The following is a 21,770-nucleotide window of genomic DNA, read 5'->3' on the forward strand; positions in this document are numbered from 1 at the left end:
TGAACCTATACTGTCATGATCTTGTGTTTTTCCAAAAATCTTTATTTGTTGCATAGTGTAATGGGTCAAAATCGGGAAAAATATTTTTTAACCCGAATTTTTTTTAGAAAAAAAATATTTATGATAAAATTTTCAATAATAAATTAAAAAAAAATTTGTCATGAAATTTGTTCATTAAGAAATTAAAAAAAAATTTCTTAAATATTTATTAAAAAACATTTAAATTTTGTTTACCTAAAACTATTTCAAATTTTTATTTTAATGTATAGTTTGGAGAACATATATCGAATATAGCTCTTTTTCTTGTTTTTTAAAATATTTTTCATTTAAGAAAAAACTAGTTATTAGTATCTGTATCGGTGTGGAAAGATTATTAAATAACTCTACTCAAATATTCAATGGTTGTGTTTTCTAAGGTGTTTTCTATTATGCTGCATCACTAAAAAAAAATTTGAACATCCAACAAAAAATGTATATGTGCAAACAAATATTTAATCTGCTTAAGAATTAACTCTTTCAATTAGCTGCTAATCTCACTCAATCAATTGTTCACAGACTATGGTTTCACGACAGCCAACAGTAGAAGTAGATGAAGTACTAGTATTCATGCAGTTGTAAATGTTTACTTTGTCCATGTACTAGTAGTTTATGTTACTAGAGTAACAATATTTGTATCTATATTTCTTACTTTATCCATAAAATGTGTTGTTAGAGCAACACTTAATGTTGTGTTTTTCTATTACTGTTTTATTTTATTTTTTTTGTATTTTTTAAAAAACATATTAAAAAACAACAACAACTACAAAGTAATGCATTTATTACAAAAACATACAATATTGATTGAGGTAAACAGAAAAAAAACCAAGACAACAAATTACATGTTGTTTTTCACATAAAGATTAAAATCTATCTTATCACAACTACTTACATACTACATCCACAGATACATACAGTAATAGTAATACACACAGATACACACAGTGAGTGGAAACACTAAACTAAACTAAAACTACTATTACAAGTACAATTTTAAAATGTGCGTTTATTTTCAGGAGTTACGACAAAAAAAAAAACAATGTTTGTGGTTTGATTTTTTGAGAGTAGTAGAGGAAAAAACCTTATAGTTTTTGTTTGAGAATATTTAGGTATTAAATAAGAGAAAAAGTAATTTCGGTTTTGGTTGAGAAATTTCAGAATTTTTTTAAATATTTTTTAAAATTTAAAAGGTCAACTTACCAATTCTCAAATTTAGAACAATAGTTGAGCGTTATGCTAGTAATTTTTATTTTTTTTTATAGCAAATACTTTTTTTAGTTGTTAAAGTAAAATTATTTATTGAAGAAGTGGCTCCAGAATCGTTTCAAATAACTTTTGCTAGCTGCGCAACGCTTCTTTAGAACCGATTCTGGAAGTGATATGTATATGCTAGTTGCTCTTATCAACTAATTCCAAATGTGTGACAATTTCCCACAAAATCCACTGACAAACGAACTACACACTTCCTTTCTAAATGAGAACAGTTTGTCGTTTAGGGATTCCGTAGAACTAGTTCTGAGGATGACAATTTCAAACAAAAATAATTGGTCGGATCTCTAAACTAGAACATGTATTGGCTATATGCAACCATTTTAAAACTTTTTTAAAACAAACATTAAAGCGTTTTGCTTGTCTGCACATATACTCAGAGTCTTTGGCGGGCATCGAACCTGCAACCCTTAGTAGTCTATGGGGGCATTCTACTAGTTTTGGAACTAATATAGTTTTTACTGGGTTGATAATGGCTTATTTTATATTAGAGATTAGTAATTGCTTTAAATTATCGGTAAAATAAATCCAAAATTTGTATGACTTAAAAATGCAGAATTTTTTCAAATTTGTAGCTTTTATTTTGAAGCATTTGTATCGGCTATTGCTAGCTATGACCTTTTTACATCTATCTGGCAATATATGGATTCCGAGCCAAAATAATTGCTCATCTTTTGAGGCCAAAAACGAATCAAGAAAATTTCGGGTACACTCTGTTTCAAAGTGAAGCCTATCCCAGAGACAGTGTTCTATATCGATTTAAATAAATGGTGGTCCAATGGGGCAAGGTCTGAAGTAATAGGCGGGTGAAGCAAAACTTCCCAACCACTTCTTTCTAAATAGTTTTTAACTGGTATTTCTGTTGTTATTATACGGACTTTTGGCTTTGCTGTCGATTCGGCTGTTTGGCCGGGCTTCACATACGATCTCTTACGCTTCGGGTTATCGTAATGGATCAATTTTTCATCGCAAATAATGATTCGGTGCAAAAATGATTTTCGCCTTTCAAGGTCTCTCAACTTCAATTTGTATGGTAGCCAATTTCCCAGCTTTTGGATGAAGTCTACAGCTCGCAAACGTTTGGAAATTGCTGATGGAGTAGCTGCCAACAATTTGAGTTTGACAACAATCTTCAAAGAGTAATGCCTCCATGTGCTCCGATAGAATTAGCGGTAGTATGTTGGGCTATCAATCACAGCATTGTGGGTTCGATTCCCATCTGCATACAAGCAAAAAGCTTCGCTGATTATGATTGTTTAAACAAAATTCTTGGTATTCAAACTTTTTTGGCTGGCCTAGGCGATATTTGTCTTCCGTGTCAAACTCATCACTTTTGAACTGCACAAACCATCTAACTTTCTGTTAATGGAACCAAAAAATTGTATGTTTGCATCCGAATCATTCGGCAACAAATTCGGTTGCTACTACGAATCTATTTTCTCTGCGCAGATCTAAGTAGAATTAATTACCTTTCATTTGAAATATTGATCATCAAATTTTTCTCTTTCCTTTGGTTACATTCTTTACTATTATACAAACTGAGTTTTTTTATCAGGAATTTCCCCGCCACACGTGAATTACTATTTAACAGTTGTCACCTACAATAATATTTATTTTATTTTTGTTAGACACTATAATAAAATAGTACAAATTGTGTGCGTGTCTAAGAATCAGGTACATTTTATAACTTTATTAACTCTCTCTTTCAGCGTCTATCATTGTTGAATTCCAGGGAAATACCCGCTAAAGCAAAAATCAGCTATCACCCATAAAATAACAAGTAGGTCATCAAAACTTAACCCATATAAACACACGTCTTGCTAAAAGTGTTAAATAACAAACGGTATATAAAAAGTATTCATGGTTTAGGGGAAATTCCATTAGATCGAATAACTCTAAACTAGAGAAAAATTTCACACAGTTATGAAATTATTAGTTTAATAAAATAGAGAGCAAATTTTGGAAGAATAAGAGAAAGGAGAGTAATAAAACTTTAAAGGTTTTAACAATTTGGGAAACGTTTTGAAAAGTGATTAAATTTGAATTAAATTATATCTAAATTTTTAAGAAAATTCTTTAAAATTTCTGTCTATACGTTCTTTTAAAATCAAAATCCCGTACAAAATTGGCGCATTTTCAAAACACCTTGAATTGAGTACTTAATTTTCGTTTGTATTTATGCGGAATTTGTTATTTCTTTATGTTTTGTGTACTTAAACAGAAATCATTTGTTTATTAAATAAAAATTTATAAACAATTTTTCTTTTTTTTTTCATGAAACTGAAATACGAAAAATACAAAACAATCAATTTGTTTAAACTTAAATCGTAGAAAAATTTCGATATTTAAAACTTTGTATGGTTGGTGATGATGGTGTTGGTAAGATAAACAATTTCACAGAAATCAAGAAAAAAAACTTAACTAAAAAGTATACAAAATGTTTAAACAAATTAACAGAAAAATTTAAGAGATTAACGGGGGTAAAAAAAAATTAGCAAATTGTTTTGGTATTAAGTAATTAGTGAGAGGAGGGGTAAAAGAAGGTACTTTATAGGAAATTTCGCTTGACCAACAAATTTTCGATTTTTATTATGCACATATGTTAAAAACCCGTAACTATTCTTCAAATATTTGATAAAAAATTAGTTTAAACAAAGCAAAAGGATGACATATCAACTGAATATTTAAACCTGATGACATTTGGCCAAATTTGTGAGAAAGAATTTTGACTGAAAACTTGAGGTCAAATTTTTTGTCAGGGTTTGCAAAACCAAAATTTGTTAAATAAAATATTTTCAATAAATAAATAAATAATTTATCCGAATTCCCATATATATAAAAACAAATTCCCAAAATATCAGAAAATTACAATAGAAAAAAATTAAAAACAATATATTAAAATTCTTCATTTATATCCTTAAATTTAATAAAATCAACAAAAAAATAGTTTTCACAATTCCTAAAACAAATAAAATAAATCCCCAAAATTTCATAAATTTTTTTAGCAATTTGAGGGAAACATTTTTAAAAATTCTAGTAATTATATAAATACTGTATGAAAAATAATGAAATTGTGTCAATTCCCAGATATACTCCAAGCAATTCATAAAATCCCAGAAAAAATTTTTCTGGGGAAATGAAAAAATTTTTATCAATTTTAAACTTTAAATGTTTGCATAGTCATACAAATTAAAAAAAAAGTTGTAAATTTTCTTAAATTTATGGGAATAAGAAAAAAAATCTCCAAAATCCTGCAAAAATATTTTTCGGGGAACAGGAAAAATTTTATTTGTTTTCATGATAATTCGCAACTCATAGAAATTTTGGCCTTGATTTTGATATTTTGGTTTTTGTTTTCCATAAAATCTATCACTCAACGCCAGGATTTTAAAAAATTATTCCCTTTAGTCGTTATAAAGGCTAAGGTATTTTTCGTTTTCTTCATTAAAGTAGCAAATTTTTTCCTGTATTAGGAGTTTAATAAAAAATTAATCACTTATTTTGTAGTCTCAACATTTAAGTAAAACCCTTTTTCTGCTCTAGGAGCCAATATATCGATACCGATAACCAGATAACCGAATATACGATTTGGTATTTAGTCCAGTTCACACATTCTTAAACAACTACTATTTCCCAGTTATCTGTACAACAAACACTGTTAACAATAAGTAACTACTGCAGCAGCAAAAGCAACAACAACAATTGGTAAACCAGAGAAAATGTGACAAAATTCACTATTTGTTTTCACACGTGAATTATTAGTTTTAACAGTTGTTTTCTTATTGTTGTTGTTGCTATTTTTCTTTTTTTTTTTGCTCTAAAACACTTTAGGAACGTGTGTGTCTGTCTGTATTTGGGAGAGATGAGAGGTGCTACAACAACATTGTTACACAAATAATGAACTGTAGTAATTGTGTTGTTGTCATTACAACGGTAATTTCTCTACAGACAAAACAAAACAAAGAACAATGTTAAAAAACAACAACAAAAACAGAAAATGGAAAATTGGAAAAAAACACATACAAACAAACATAAATCCGCGATCATTTGAAATGAAAACAAAAAAAGAAAACTATTTAATAAAGAGACACAAGCAAACTCTCACACTTCAAATAGGAGTTCTCTTTTTATACTTTATATTAAAAAACAATTCTTTTGTTTTCCTTTTTTTATATATTTTCATAAAATTTTTATGTTATAATTTGTTGAAATCTTAAGAAAGACTCAATAATATTCTTAGAAAAAGTCATAACAATCAATAATAGAATTATTAAATTGTAAAAAAAAGTAAAACAATACAAAATATACAAACACAAAACAAGAAATTGATAATAAAAGATTTCATAATAAATTTTCAAAAAAAAAAAAGCCATAAATAATAAATAAATAAAAACTCTATACGATGATCATCATCATTATATAATTTAGAGCAAATTTTTATACCCTTCACCTTCGTGAGAAGGGTATATATAAGTTTGTCATTCCGTTTGTAATTTCTACATTTTTCATTTCCGACCCTATAAAGTATATATATTCTGGATCCTTATAGATAGCGGAGTCGATTAAGCCATGTCCGTCTGTCTGTCTGTCTGTCTGTCTGTCTGTCTGTCTGTCTGTCTGTCTGTCTGTCTGTCTGTCTGTCTGTCTGTCTGTCTGTCTGTCTGTCTGTCTGTCTGTCTGTCTGTCTGTCTGTCTGTCTGTCTGTCTGTCTGTCTGTCTGTCTGTCTGTCTGTCTGTCTGTCTGTCTGTCTGTCTGTCTGTCTGTCTGTCTGTCTGTCTGTCTGTCTGTCTGTCTGTCTGTCCGTCTGTCTGTCTGTCTGTCTGTCTGTTGAAATCAGTTTTCTGAAGACCCCAGATATCTTCGGGATCCAAATCTTCAATAATTCTGTCAGACATGCTTTCGAGAATTTTGCTATTTAAAATCAGCAAAATCGGTCCACAAATGGCTGAGATATGAGGAAAAAACCAAGACAACCTCGATTTTTGACCTATTTTTTTACCTATATCTGGATTACTAAGACATTAATATAGACAATATGGATATCTAATGATAGATATTTCAAAGACATTTGCAACGACGTATATAAGACCATAGTGAGTTGGACCTACAATGGGTCAAAATCGGGAACAAATTTTGAACCCGAATTTTTTTTTTTTTTTAAAAAATTTAAAAAACGAAAAAAAATTTTTTTAAATTTAAAAATTTTTTTTAAAATTTAAAAAAAAAATTTTAAATTTAAAAAAAAAAAATTTAAATAACAATCGAAAATTTTTTTTTTCCAAAAAATTCAAAAAACAACTGGAAAAAAAAAATAAATTTTGTTTACCTAAAAATATTTAAAATTTTGAAGTATAATTTGGTGAAGGGTATATAAGATTCGGCACAGCCGAATATAGCACTCTTACTTGTTTTATTTTCATTTATTGTGTGATTTTAAATCTTGTTTTAGCTTGTTCTTAATGTTTATTTTTGTTGTAAATAATAAATAAATTGTATCTGTTTATAATACAAATGCTATGAAAGATTACATGTTTAACCTTTTTCAATTCATACAAAATGAAAAAAAAAAATTGCGTAAAATATTCTGAAATTTTAAATAAACTGAAAGTATTTTTAAGAGTTCAAGGTACTTTAGCCTAAAAGCATAGAGCAGTTGCTACACTGAAGTGTTAGAAACAGGTTGACAAGGAATTTTTCTTTAAACATTAAGTGATAAAAATATTAAAATTTAATTGAAAATCAATTCAGTTTTTATATTTTTTTGATTTCCCAGAAATTGTTTTTTCTGGGATTTTGGAAATTTTTATTTATTTTAAATTAATAGATTTCTTAGAATTCGCAAATAATTAAAGTTTAAAATTAATATAATTTTTCCCTTTCCACTTAAAATAGTTTTTGGTAATGGTCATTATTTCATTATTTTTTGTTCCTCTAAAGAGAGTCAACTAAATGTTTTAAATTTTCACTTTTTTTGCAATAAATCGATGTACAGTGGTCATATCTACCCACTGTAAAAATCTTACATCATTTTCTCTACTTTTTCGCCAAAAAAATACAATTGTAACTGTTAAAAAAACAGTTTTTTGCCTCTACTGAAAATCTTTAAATTTTGAGTTTACTCTCTTTAGAGTAAACCAGTCCGATATGTATAAAAAACAAGTAAGAGTGCTATATTCGGCTGTGCCGAATCTTATATACCTTCACCAAATTATACTTCAAAATTATAAATATTTTTAGGTAAACAAAATTTAATTTTTTTTAGTTGTTTTTTTCATTTCATTTTAAATATTTTTAGGTAAACAAAAATTTTTTTTAGTTGTTTTTTTCATTTTTTGGAAAAAAAATTTTCGATTGTTATTTTAAATTATTTATTTTTTTTTAAATTTTAAAAATTTTTTTTTTTTTTTGAAAAAAAAATTCGGGTTAACAATTTTTTTCCGATTTTGACCCATTGTAGGTCTAACTTACTATGGTCTTATATACGTCGTTGTAAATGTCTTTGAAATATCTATCCATATTGTCTATATTAATGTCTTAGTAATCCAGATATAGGTCAAAAATCGAGGTTGTCTTGGTTTTTTCCTCATATCTCAGCCATTTGTGGACCGATTTTGCTGATTTTAAATAGCAAAATTCTCGAAAGCATGTCTGACAGAATTATTGAAGATTTGGATTCCGAAGATATCTGGGGTCTTCAGAAAACTGATTTCAACAGACAGACGGACATGGCTTAATCGATTCCGCTATCTATAAGGATCCAGAATATATATACTTTATAGGGTCGGAAATGAAAAATGTAGAAATTACAAACGGAATGACAAACTTATATATACCCTTCTCACGAAGGTGAAGGGTATAATTACATGAAATTATAGAATTTTTTTTCCGAGAATAGGCAACACAATTTTATAAATTTTGGGGATATATGGTATTGTTCTGGAAACCAGCAAACATTATTGTTTTGCCTAAGCGATCTTAAAATATAAAGATCAAATAATAATTTAACTAAAAGTTTAAAAACCCAAGAACGAATCAAGCTAATTTCGGATATTCTGGTCAAAAGTGCGTATAAAAGATAGAGAACGTTCTGCATCGATCGAAACGTATAGCAATCGGACGGGGCAAGGTCTGGACTATAAGGCGTGTTAGGCAAAACTTCCCAATTTCTAAGTCATGATGGAAATTTACAGTTTCATGTATGACCTCATATTCTGAGCGTTTTTTGTCAAATGATAGCTTCAAACGAATCAGTTGCGTTCGGTACAGGTTCCCTGTGATGATCTGGGCAGATTTCAGCAGTGGACAATCTACGCCATATTTAGATACTTACAGGCCTTTCGAAAGTTGTGGCACACCTATTAAAATACCAAATGATTGTGTACATAGATTGTAGATAGCTGATTCATCCCTCTTAATCGGGATTTCGAAGTGGTCATAGCACTACTTTTCTACTGTTATCCTTTGACTGATTCGATCCAACAGTTTTTATTTAGCCTTAAGAATGTTGTATTACTTTCTGTGTATTTTTAAAATTACTTTTTAAATTGGCTCATAATGTTGGGTTTTCTCTTTCCCACACGCTACTGATCATTATTGGTATTCCACAGGTGATGAGAAAGTGTTTTCTGTTTGCTCTTTGTATATACTGACAATATCCAATATATTTCTTATTCTGATGCTGAATTTTTGGATGTGTTGGAGGAGAATGTTAATTACATCCTTCGTAGTTTTGCATCATGGGCATGGTTTCCGTGTAAACCCGATCAAGACAAAGTTAATGGGATTTGGATTTGATACTGGCAGTATGTACATATATCAGAAATAATGATGTGTTTGTTGAATTTGTTAATAAGATGAGATATCGAGGTCTGGTTTCAGATAACTTATTGAATTTTTCTAAACAAATTAATTATTTATCTTCCCGAATATCACTTATATTAAAAAGTTTATATTCATTGAATATTCATTTATCTTGCACAATAAGAAGACGATTAAGAAGTCTTAAGAATGGAAGCATCCTCATTTGTAAACATTCATTGGTATAAATTTATAGAGCCCTTTGTAAAAAATGTTTGGTTTCTTTTGCCACAATTGCATATTGCTTGCCATACCAAGAACTTTTTGGAAAAATTTTCTGCTTTTGGGTTCTAAACTTTTCTATAACATTCCCTTGAGCATCAGCAACATAAAACAAGTAAGAAAGTATGGTCGGTCAAGCCCGACCATATAATACCCTACACTAAGTAAAAGAGCAAAAACATTTTTCTTTTAAAATTTCAATAATTTACATTTTTGAGTGATTTTCGGAAGTGGGCCTTATATGGGGGCTATGACCAATTATGTACCGATCACCATGAAATTAGGTTTGTGTCTCTATGAAAGTTTACTATGTTGAATTTTGTGAGTTTACAAACATTATTAAGCGATTTATGCACGTTAAAGTGATTTTCGGAAGCGGGTCTATATGGGAGCTATGACTAGTTATGGACCGATCGTAACAAAATTTGGTGACATGAATTTTGTATATATAAAACTTATTTGGAGCGAAATTTGTGGAGATACATTTATAAATTAAACATTTATGACCGATAAAGACCAATTTCGGAAGGACATTTGTATGGGGGCTAGGTGAAATATTAAATCGATTTCAGCCAGTTTCAATAGGCTTGGTCCTTGGGCCGAAAAACCTATATGTAGCAAATTTGATCGAAATATCTTCAAAATTGCGACCTGTATTCTGCGCACAAGGTTTATATGGACAGCCAGACGGACGGGCATCGTTTAATCGACTCAGAAAGTAATTCTAAGTCGATCGGTATACTTTAAGGTGGGTGTTAGACTAATATTTTTGGGCGTTACAAACATCTGCACAAACGCATGGTGGTGTAGGGTATAAATATTGACCCGGAAGCTGCGACAAATTTTCCAGAACGTTTTGTCATCCATTATGCAGCAGGTATATTTTTTTTAAAAAAATTTATTTAAATTTCCGTGCTCTGTCTTTGGCCTCTGAATGTTTAGCAGAGTTCCTATTAGGAACTCTTTTCGTAGCAAATAAACCGAGTACTGCGCTAACCGGACCTGCTTTCCTACCGGGTGTGTTGGGAGCTCTTTTGAAAATGCTTTCTATTTATTGGCTTTAGAGACATTATGTGGACCATTCCTTCTATCTGAACCAGGTTTTCTCTCAACGAACAAGTTCTCCCGGTAATATTGTAAACAGTTTGACGTCAGAACTTTAATTGTTGGGCTAAATTTTTGTAGCACCAAGTTGGGTTTTGTTGAAAATATTTAATAATTTTAGTACGCAGTTTTTTCTCGTCACTCATTTTAATCAGATTAACAACAAATGAACATAATTGACATTAAATATAATAACTGCCATGTTTTACAAAGGTAACTTGATCAAAAAAATCAAGTAATGGGTTAAAAGTTTTAATGAAAAACGTGTGTTAAGGTTTTTTCGATTTCAGTCGTTATGCTAGAGATTTCAAATCACTGTATATGAATTCGGGGGTCCTGTATTCTGACCAACAAATAACTTTGTCCAGTTATTACGAATTTCGAAACACAGTGAAATGTAATGAATTAAATTAAAGTAAATTTGTAAAGCTGCCGTATTTTTCTATTATAATGACATTTCTGACTTATAGCCTGTTTCACAATATCGAATGAAACATTTCGTTCGCATTCTAAGCGAAAGAAAACTGATTTGTTCACATAAATATGAAGTTAGGGAAACCAAAATCAGTTTTCTTTTGCTTAGAAAGAGAACGAAATATTTTATTCGATATTGTGAAACAGGCTATTATTGTCAACAAAAACAAATTGCTAAAATCTCATTATTTAGGTAAGTTTGAAAACTTAAATCAAATTTGTTTATAAACCAAAAAATAATTTCCAAAGATTAAATTTTAATTTATTTATTCCTAAAATACAAAAAAAAAAAACAATATTTTGAACCAATGATATTCAAACTCATTTCATTCCATTAATTTTTTAGATAACAAATTTTATATGATAATATCTGTTATTTTGTTGTTTGTAAAGAAATTGTTTTTTAATTTTTTTTTTACTTTTTTAAAGTAAGATCTCTGAGAACTACTTAGAATATTAAATTCTAATATACAATTCAATTTGACTCCATATTTCCTAACTCTTGCCACCTTTAAATTAATTTCCGCCTTTTAGTTCTATGATATTTACTATAAGAATACAAAAATACTCAGTTCCCTTTTGAAATATGTAACACGTTCCCTTCCGCTAAACCTAATTTGCCACTATTTTATTTCAAAAGAATTGAACAAAAACAAATTATTACACCTTTTGTCTGGATTATTAAGCCTCCTTGATTTCAATAGTAAAGTGTTTAATAAAAATCTCCTACAGATTCTCTAATCAATTTTAACAAGTGTTTGGTAAAACAAAGTACCTGGAATTGTAAAAACAAGAACTTAAATATTAAATCTAAACATTAAACCCCTGTGATATGTGTGAGATCTGAGAGCTGGCTAAAAGGAAGATACATAAGAGATTTAATAAATATAAAATATGAGTTTTTATACGTTTATACCATCTAGAATTTAGAGAAGGTGCGTGGTATAGAAATAAGAAAGTACCTGTAATTATTAATCCTACCACTACTCATATATTTAAATACAAGTTGTTTAAATGCGCAAGTGCAACCAGGGGCCATAAAACACACACTCGAAAAACGGCATTAGAGCAGGTACATATCCGTCCGACTGAGTTATATATGGCCTTTTTTACACAGATCATAAAAATGTTTGAATTGTTGTTGTCTGAAGGGATGACGTTGGAATATGATTGAAAAATGTCACGGGGTTTTCCAAACATTCTAACGAATGAACGTACGTCCTCATAAAGAAAGAGAGCTAGTTAGAAACTAAGTAAGAGAGTAAATGAGAGTTAAGAGAAATCTATAACTAAAAGAGCATATTAGGAGAGCATTGAGTAAAAGAGTAAGCAAACAAGAGTGAGTATTTTTTAATAAATTGAGTAGATTTACTAAAAAGAACTGATATTTTCTAGATTGTTTTCTAGATTTGCTGTAGCTTAAAGATATATTACCTGTTGACAAGTTAGCTCTCTAAACAAATAATCTCTCTCTCGTTTACTCTGCCAAAGAGTAAGCGAGAGGCGACATATGATGTGAGTGTGAGTGAGTGTTATGTACTCTTGAGTGAGTTATTTAGCGGGTATGTTTGATTGTGGCCTGTGTTGTGTGTATCTTTGGCAAACTCGCACACAGCAATTCATTTTGAAATTCAGTCTTAAGTTTGTTGGAATAATTTTTACAAATTTAGTTTTAGTTCTTGTGTGTTAACCCTTTGACTAACAACGCTGTGTGTTCATGTTTTTATATCGTTTTAGAGTTGCAAGCGACCATGCGCGCATGGCTTCTACTCCTCGCAGTGCTGGCGACTTTTCAAACGATCGTTCAAGTTGCTAGCACCGAGGATAATAATATATCATCGAGTTTTATCACAGCAATACAACCAATTAATAAGGATTTTAATCACACGGCTACAACGTCTACGACGGCGGCGGCGGCCTTTATACAAAAACCGCCATCAACCACAAAAACAACAAAACTATTGGATTTTCCCAACAACATCTTCCAAACGGAACAGGAAAAAGCTGATAAAACCATTGTGTATAAACCTCATAAAAGTGATAAAAGTGATAAAACAACAAGCAAAAGTGAACAAGTGCAAAATATTGATAATAATCAAATTGATATTGATACAAATACAGATACAGATAGTAGTAGTAAAAACATTATAATTGAAATAAAAAATATTGAAGAAATCGAACAAATAAACGATTTAGAAAACGAAGTGATTGAAAAGAATCATCATCATAAAAATAAAAAACAACAAAATAAGAAATTAAATAAAAATCTTAACAAAATGGCTTTAAAAGAAAGTGAAATAGAACAACAACAAAATGAAAATTTACAACAAAACCAAAAAACCACACAACAACAAATTCAAATTCATACAGAAGAGGATACACAACTAAATAAAGAAAGTTCCTCTAACCATAAACACCAACAACATCATCATCATCATAAACACCATCAACAACATAAATCACAACCTGCCTCTCAACAACAACAACAGCAACATCATCATCAGCAAACAACAACAACATTTAGTGATAATTTAACATCAGCAACAACATCTCAACACACCTCCTCCTCCTCCTTCACCTCATCTAACGAAGAAGAAGATTCTTCATCCTCCTCCACCAACATGGATTTAGATGTTGCCATTTCCCGAAATGATGATGGTGCCATTAGTGTGGAATCTCAAGAGCCCCAAGTGGATGCTGTCATACCCGATGAGGGACCACGCACCTTTAGCAATCAGGAGGTTATCGCCGAAAAGGCCAAACCCGATCCCTCAACTCTAGTCGAAATTGAGAACAGTTTATTGTCGCTGTTCAACATGAAGAGGCCGCCAAAAATTGATCGCTCCAAGATTGTCATACCAGAGGCCATGAAGCAATTGTATGCCCAAATAATGGGTCATGAATTGAATTCTGTAAATATACCAAAACCTGGATTGCTAACAAAATCCGCCAATACCGTGCGAAGTTTTACACATCAAGGTAAGTTTTCTTTTTTTGATTTTGATTTTTAAATATATATTTTTTTTAGTTAGGAATAGAAGGTTTCTTAGGGCAAAAAATAATACAAAATGTTAGCTAGAATATTTTATGATGAAGTGCAAATACATTTTTAAATTGTTAAAAGCTTTTATCATGTTAAGAAGCTTTAAAGCTATCAGAAATATTATTTTAATTTAGGGTTATTTTATTTATGATTTCAATAATAATTCTCAATGATTGAAATTTCTAAAATATGAAGAAGAAAAAAGTAATCAAATTAGTGATATTCATAACTTATTATTGAGAGCATATGCGGTTACTCATGATTTTGGTTTCAATTTAAAACTTTTCTTTTGAACAAATCATCAACTATAAAATATTATTAAAAACTTGGAAAATATGAATATTTTTTTATATAATTATAAATTGGTGAGATTATTGAAAACCTATTTCGAAAGCTACAATGTTTTTTACTACAATATTAACCGAGTGAATCACTTTAATTTTGCTGTATTGAAAATTAACCTATTATGAGTATTATGAGATCATTCTTAGAATATAAACTCTCGATATTAATTTCTGTAGATTCTATAAGCAACATAGGTTGTTTTATTTACGCTATTTCGCAGCTACCAAAACGAAAAATTAAATTTTAACTCAAACCAAATCATCAAAAGTGTAGATAACATGAATTAAATTATAAACAGTTACTTCTAATGATAACATAGATTTCATTCCGTACTGGTATTCAAAATAAATTTATATTCAGCCCTATTCAAGGCAATGTTGAATATATTTTCGCAGTTCTTTAATAGTTCTTAAACTAATTCCCCAAAACTATAGATGTGTATTAATAGAAACTTATTGTGGTAATTTGTTGTTATTACACATTACAAATTAGACGAATATTTATAATAGAACTGAGGATAGGAATAACTCTGATATTTCGAATATACTTCAGTTTCATAAGAAGTGCCAATCGAGTGAGTCTAATAAATTGTTGATTAAGATTAATCTTATTTTATTATCAACACATCCAAAATTTTGCACCCGCAACTGAAAGAATCTAATTTTATGATTGGCAGCAAATTCGGTGGTTACAATCAATTAAAGATTTAATTGTCTTGCATTAAACAGATCGTAGTTAGAAGTATTTTAAATTAAATTTTATTGCAATTGTGGAAAGTACAGTCCAATGGTCTGCATTATTTGGATACCTGTTACAGATATTTAGACAATTTTTTGAGATTTTCCAAATCACCGAAGTGGATCTTAGGACATAAAGTTGTGGCAGCGATATAAGTTTTATAGCCTAATAGTGCTCTATAGCACATGGCAAATATTTGACGAAAAAGACGTAACCATTAAAAAAAATATATTTGAATTCTACTACTTATTTCAAAAGCTCCTTTTACTTGCGACTATTCAAAACAAACATTTTTGTTTTATTTGATGCTGTTTGATCTTACAAAACACTTGTAAGCGTAAACACGTCAAACGTAGTTATTACAGCAACAAATTATTTGATTTTTAAAATCGTTTAAAATTTAAAAGTTTCGGTTTGTTGGAGATTGGGTTGAATAATAGATTCTGAAAAAAGAAGATTTAAGAATTTCATGATCTTTTGAGGCTGTGTGTAGCTTTATTCCTACTATTTTGTATTTCAAAATTGATGTATCACATTCTAATTCTAATTCTAAATGTTAAATTTAAATTTATTGTACTCAACTGAACAATTATTTCTTAACCTTACATTTGCATAGGAAAGTAAGTCAGCGATGAAGTTTGTAGCATTATTTTATCACTTTTTTGTGGTTCTCTAAATCGCTGAATCAAAATCTTACGCATGTGTTTTAAATTATTATAAAATTGGAACTTGTAGTTATCACAGTGAGACGCTAAGAAAGTTTGTGGCTTTATAATTGAAACCATCTGCGCAAAAATGGTGTAACCCACGATTTTTATTGGTTGCTGTTCTATTCAAAAGAGATGGATCTGAAAAAATCGTTTTTGCACAGAGCATACTATAACAAAGCAATAGTTTGGGGTTACGCCACTTTTGCACTGACAGCCTCAATTCTATTCCTAGTATTTTGGCAATTTGTTTGTGATTTTTAAATTTATGTGTTGCATTATTATTTTAAAGCATTTCTGTGTTATGGAGAAAATAAGGAACCCTGATTCTCACATATTTCTATGTAATACAGGTTTGTTGACAAGATCTCATTCAGTGTTGATCAATTGTCTAGACGATCGCACAAAAAAATATCCTTTTTAAATATATGTGAAATAATCTCCTGTTACTTTCAATGTAATATCATGTACTTCTTACAAAAAATTTGCAAGCGATCGTGTATCGAGAGAAAATATGTGAACAACTTCTTTAAAACCAATAATTTGCAGTTTGAAATAGCTTCAGATGAAACCAAATTACATGCTCGATACGAAGTAATAAATACTCAGAAATAAAAGTTTATTAATGAGAACGTAGTATAAAAATCCGAAACACTGTATAAAATATGGAGTGAATAAAATACATCTACAAATAAATACGACTTAAACAAGAGCTTATATTCAAACTAAACCCAACTATGGTTTTGTTTAAACTAAGATTTATACTTTAAAATATCCTCTAACTAAATTCTCCCTAAACTCGATATAAATTGAAAGCATTAGTTAGTTAATTTATGTTTTGCTCTTTTGAAAACGTTACACTTTTAGTTTGAAATTTTAAGCAAATATTTTGGTATTAAATCAAATCTTCCGAATTCCATTACAGTACCAAGGATTCAGATTTGAAAATTATTCTCTATTTGGATCATATTTGACCCGAAGTTAGTTAACGTCAGTGAATTTGAAGACCTTATGAGGGTTAAAAATTTAAATTAGATATATGGTTAAATAATCTGTTATAAAGTGGATAATTAAAAAAGAACTTCTTTCATTGGTACCGTTTTTGTGAAAATTTTACAGAGATTTTACTTTCTACTTTTACATTCTATCATTTATATGTGATCTAACTTTCTTAATCATTATTTTTATTTGTGTGAAAAAGCTAATCATTTTCTAAAATTTCAAACAAAACTATTTGGAAATATTACTCTTTGTGTCCTCAGCAATGCAGGAGGAAATGATTTGTCATTATTTATACATACACTTAACAAAATAATTAAAGGGGAAATGAATCTTCATCAAGTCTTTAGCCTTAAATTTTATGACATTTGATGTAGTAAAAAGCCATTCAATTCCAATCTTTAACAAAAATAAAATTTATATAATATATTAAACTAGTTACAATTTCATAACTTACTGCAAATTAATTTTATTAGTTAAAACTTTAAATTGATTGTGACATATTTTCAAAATCTTAAAATCTGCAAAACCTACAAAAATTATACACAAAAAGCATCAACGACCAAAAGAAGAAAATTTCCCAAACAAAATCAATTCACTAGGACGAATATTTTACAAATTTCCCAAACAAAATCAATTCACTAGGACGAATATTTCACGAATTTTCCAAACACTAAACTAGTATGCAAATTTTTGCTAAATACACACTCAAACACACAAAACCAACAATAATGCCATGCAGCAAACACTTAAGCCGTTTATAACACACCAATAAACACACGTACACCAGTGCCACCAGCAGCAGCAGCAGCAGCACCATCAACACAGGATATTGAGATATAAAAACTCATTAAGAACAATGCCAGGGATTTCCATATGATTTTCACAATTAAACAAAAACAGCAACAACAACAAGGCGGCAATAAAACCAAATAACAATAGAGAAAAGACGGACTGATGGATAGACAGTCTAAATTAATATAGACGTTTGGCAGAAAACGAAGGAGAGAACTCATTATAACAGGTCTTAAATGAGTTGTTCTCCTACCTAAATGCTAATGTTATTCTAGCAATGACCTTGAAAATTTTCTTCATGACTACTTTACATAATTCCCAAGAATTCTCAGGAAAAACTAAAGGAAAATTTGTATAAATATTTGAAATTATGAAAATATTAAAGCGAATTTTAATAAACTCAAAAACATATAGATAAATCATAATTTTATAACCAGAATAAGTGTTAGAGTACCTGTTTAAGCTAGTATTTATATTTGATCATGGAGATTTAAGATTTTAGCAGGTTCAAGTTGTAATAATAGTTTGAAAAACAAGTGTTTGTTGAAATATTTATTTTTGCATTATCGATTTTATGGTTTATGAGAGTGTATGAGCAGCAGCCAGCAGCTCAGTCACATGTGTTAGAATCTGGGTGTTGCTGGTCTTTTGTACAAATTGGCTTTTGTTGATGCTGTTAGGCGCCAGCCATAAATTGAACAAGAACCAAAAAAGGTTTAAAATATTAATAGTAAAACAAGCTAGGTGTGCTCTTTAAATAGAGCTGAGCTGTAGCTGACATTTTTAAGTAGCTCGTTTAGTTTAGGACAACCTTTAAGCGGATTAGCCTTTGTGGCGCTAAGTCTGAAATAATTTTTATTGTATTTTTTTCTTTAAAAACGACAGCCGTAACTAATCAATCTTTTTTTCTTTTCTCTTTCATTTACAGATAGTAAAATCGACGATCGGTTTCCGCACCATCATCGGTTTCGTTTATATTTCGATATAAAGAGCATACCCACGGAGGAGAAGCTTAAAGCGGCCGAATTGCAATTAACACGTGACGCCATCAGTCATGCCACCTTAAATCCCCGCCTGGCCAATCGTACGCGCTATCAAGTGCTCGTCTACGATATTACAAGGGTGGGCGTGAGGGGCAAACGTGAGCCGAGCTATTTGTTGTTGGACAATAAGACGATACGTCTGAATAGCACGGAGACGGTGAGTTTGGATGTGCAACCCGCTGTTGATCGGTGGCTGGCTACACCGAAAAAGAATTTCGGTCTGTTGATAGAGGTGAGGACATCACGCTCTCTTAAACCGGCGCCCCATCATCATGTACGTTTGCGCCGCAGTGCGGACGAAGAGCATGAGCACTGGCAGCGCAAACAACCGGTGCTGTTCACTTACACCGATGACGGGCGCCACAAGTCGCGCTCGATACGTGATGTCAGCACGCGCTCGAAACGGGCGGGTGGCCATCACAGGAGAACGCATCGGCGCAAGAATAATGAGGAGATTTGCAGACGCCACTCGTTGTATGTGGATTTTGCTGATGTGGGCTGGAGTGATTGGATTGTGGCGCCGCCGGGCTATGATGCCTTCTACTGTCACGGTCGCTGTCCGTTTCCCATAGCGGAACATTTGAACTCCACCAATCATGCGGTAGTGCAAACCTTAGTCAATAGTATCAATCCAGGAAAGGTGCCAAAGGCCTGCTGTGTGCCCACACAGCTAGAGGGCATATCGATGCTCTATCTGAACGATCACAGTACCGTAGTGCTAAAGAACTATCAGGACATGACCGTGGTGGGCTGTGGCTGTCGGTAAAAACCACTTAAATTTGGCCAACACCAGCCACAAACGGGTTAATTACTACAAATTTTTAGCAACAAAAATCTAATGAAAATGAAGCCAAATACAACAACGAAATAAACTAAAACTAAACAACCAACTAACAGCTCTTATACTAAAGAGATTATCAAGAAGAAACTCTCTCACTCTCTTAGGTTTTAACTAAGAGAGAAGGGACTTTGAAGAACAGAGTTTTAGTTGAACACGGTTTGTGCCACGGTTTCAAAAACAATAAAATGTCGTGATATTTAAGCGTGAGTGTTCATCAAACAGCCAACATGCCAAGTCAGTCAGTCAGCCAGCCAGCCGGCCCAGTTAAGCAGATGGCTTATTAAATGACTAAGAGAGTGAACAAAACAAAGCAGTGTCAAAGTAAATGTCTGCATGAATGTTAAGGGCCGAGTGTCTCAGCCCTCCTACTCCTCTCTCTCGCTCGCTCTCTTTGTAACGCTTTAATAAGTTTTAATTATTTTATTTTATTATTTCTTATTATTTTTTTTAATTTTTTATTAAATTTATTTTGATTTTTTGTTTATAATAATTATTTTTTATTTGTTTATAAAATAATGTAATTTTAAACAGAAAACAAACGCAATCTAAGTGGACTGAATTATTGAATTTTTTTCTTTGTAAGTGTAAATACTAGATTTTAAACAAAAGGAAAAACAAAACAAAAATTATAACTTAAACTAAATAGAGTTGCGGAGTTTTAGCTATAAACTAAACTAAAAAAAATAAATTAAATTAAAACAAAAACAAACAACCACAACAACAACAAGAAAAATAAACCATAACTAAGTAGTCACTAAATAAATATATTTAAACAAAAGAAATTGTAAAAAAAAACTAAAAGTAAAAACCTAAGCTAACCATTTTGACAGCTAGGCTGTCAAAAATAGGTCTAGTTTCTGGTCACGCCCCCAGCTTAGCCTCTTTTTCGTATTAAACAACAAAAAAATAAAATAAATAAAAAACAAAACAACCATTTAACATTTAAAACGCTAGTACGTTGTTCTATTAAACAAATTTCTCATAGTGCCATTTTGTTTTTTCTCTCTCACTTCCTCCCTCTCATACAACCATATACTCACTCAGCATAATCTCTTATACTTTATAACTTCCTTTCTCTCACTCTCACCAACTCTTTTCCTAATGATACTCTTAATTTTGTGTATAGAAAGAATTTATGTAAATGTTGAACAGAAAATTATAAATTATAACTTCATAAGTATAATTTTATAACTTTAGAAAAATATTTTTGTAACTCGCAAATTTCTTCTAAACATTTTTTTGTATGTATTTATATATAAATATCAAACACCAGCAACAACTCGAAATTATTATTGTATTCTATACTTTTTTTCTTTAAATAATATTATTTTTTAAAAATAAATCAAATCAAATATTTTATTTTGTTTGTTTAGCGAATACATCCTTACATTTAAGGATTCTATTATATATATATTAAATTAAAATAAAATAAATAATAATTACCTTAAATTAAGCTAAATAACTCTAATTTTAATTATAATAATTTTTTATGTTTTATAAATGTATTTTATTTTGTGTATCTCTTAATTTAAACAAACAAAAAAAATTTACTAAATAAGTTTAATTTAAAAAACAAATTGATGAAATTAAACTGTAGCCATATTTGTTTACTCTCTCTCTCTCTCTCTCTTACTCTCTTACTCTCTCATAAAATGTAATGTAAATGTTTGACCCAACCCTGACCTTTTGTATTTCCCTAATTGTGTATAATTTTCTATACCCATTCTGTTTTTTTGTAACTTTCCTCCCCCCCTGCTGTATTGTAATTTTAAGTTTATATCCTTTAAGTTTCTCTCTCTCTTTTCTCTCTGAAATTTTCTATGTAATTCTCTGTATATGTATAATTTTTTTATTATTTATTTATAAAACAAACAAAAAATGAAAAGAAAATAAAATTTTTTTTATTTTATAATTAAAAACGAAAAATGATAATAATTTTAAAGAACAAGAAAAACAACAAAAAAAATAAAACTAAATTACAAAAAAAAAAATTCAAATAAAAAGAAAAAAATTTTATATAAAAAAAATAAATTTTTGCTGATTTCTTAATTGATGTGGACGGTTTGGGAAATGGTTTGAATACAAGTAAGTATAAAGGAAATTAAGTTACAAGGACTGAATTCGGTTGAGCTTATAAAAAACAAAAAATAAACTTATATTCTGGGACATTGTTTGCATATAAAGTATAACCCGAATCTAGACAGTTCTTACATTTACTATTAGAAAGCTTAAATGAACAAGAAGTTAATATGTATAGTAGAGTGTCCCTTAGAATTAAATTAACATTAAACAAGTA

At 30.1% G+C, this 21,770-nt stretch overlaps 1 protein-coding gene across 4 annotated transcripts in view; it reads left to right on the plus strand.

Moving 5' to 3' along the window:
- dpp (decapentaplegic) overlaps positions 1-21,505 on the plus strand; it is a 154,690-nt gene extending 133,185 nt beyond the window's left edge. For all 4 annotated transcript variants that reach the window (XM_065500620.1, XM_065500617.1, XM_065500619.1 and 1 more), the window contains 2 exons: positions 12,701-13,942; positions 18,519-21,505. In XM_065500620.1, the coding sequence (XP_065356692.1) occupies positions 12,715-13,942; positions 18,519-19,399 (2,109 nt within the window). In that variant the 5' untranslated portion in view covers positions 12,701-12,714 and the 3' untranslated portion in view covers positions 19,400-21,505. The remainder of the gene's footprint in view (positions 1-12,700; positions 13,943-18,518) is intronic.
- Positions 21,506-21,770: the final 265 nt, after the last annotated feature.

The sequence above is a fragment of the Calliphora vicina genome, chromosome 2 (genome assembly GCF_958450345.1).
Source record: "Calliphora vicina chromosome 2, idCalVici1.1, whole genome shotgun sequence".
Lineage (NCBI taxonomy): Eukaryota > Metazoa > Arthropoda > Insecta > Diptera > Calliphoridae > Calliphora > Calliphora vicina.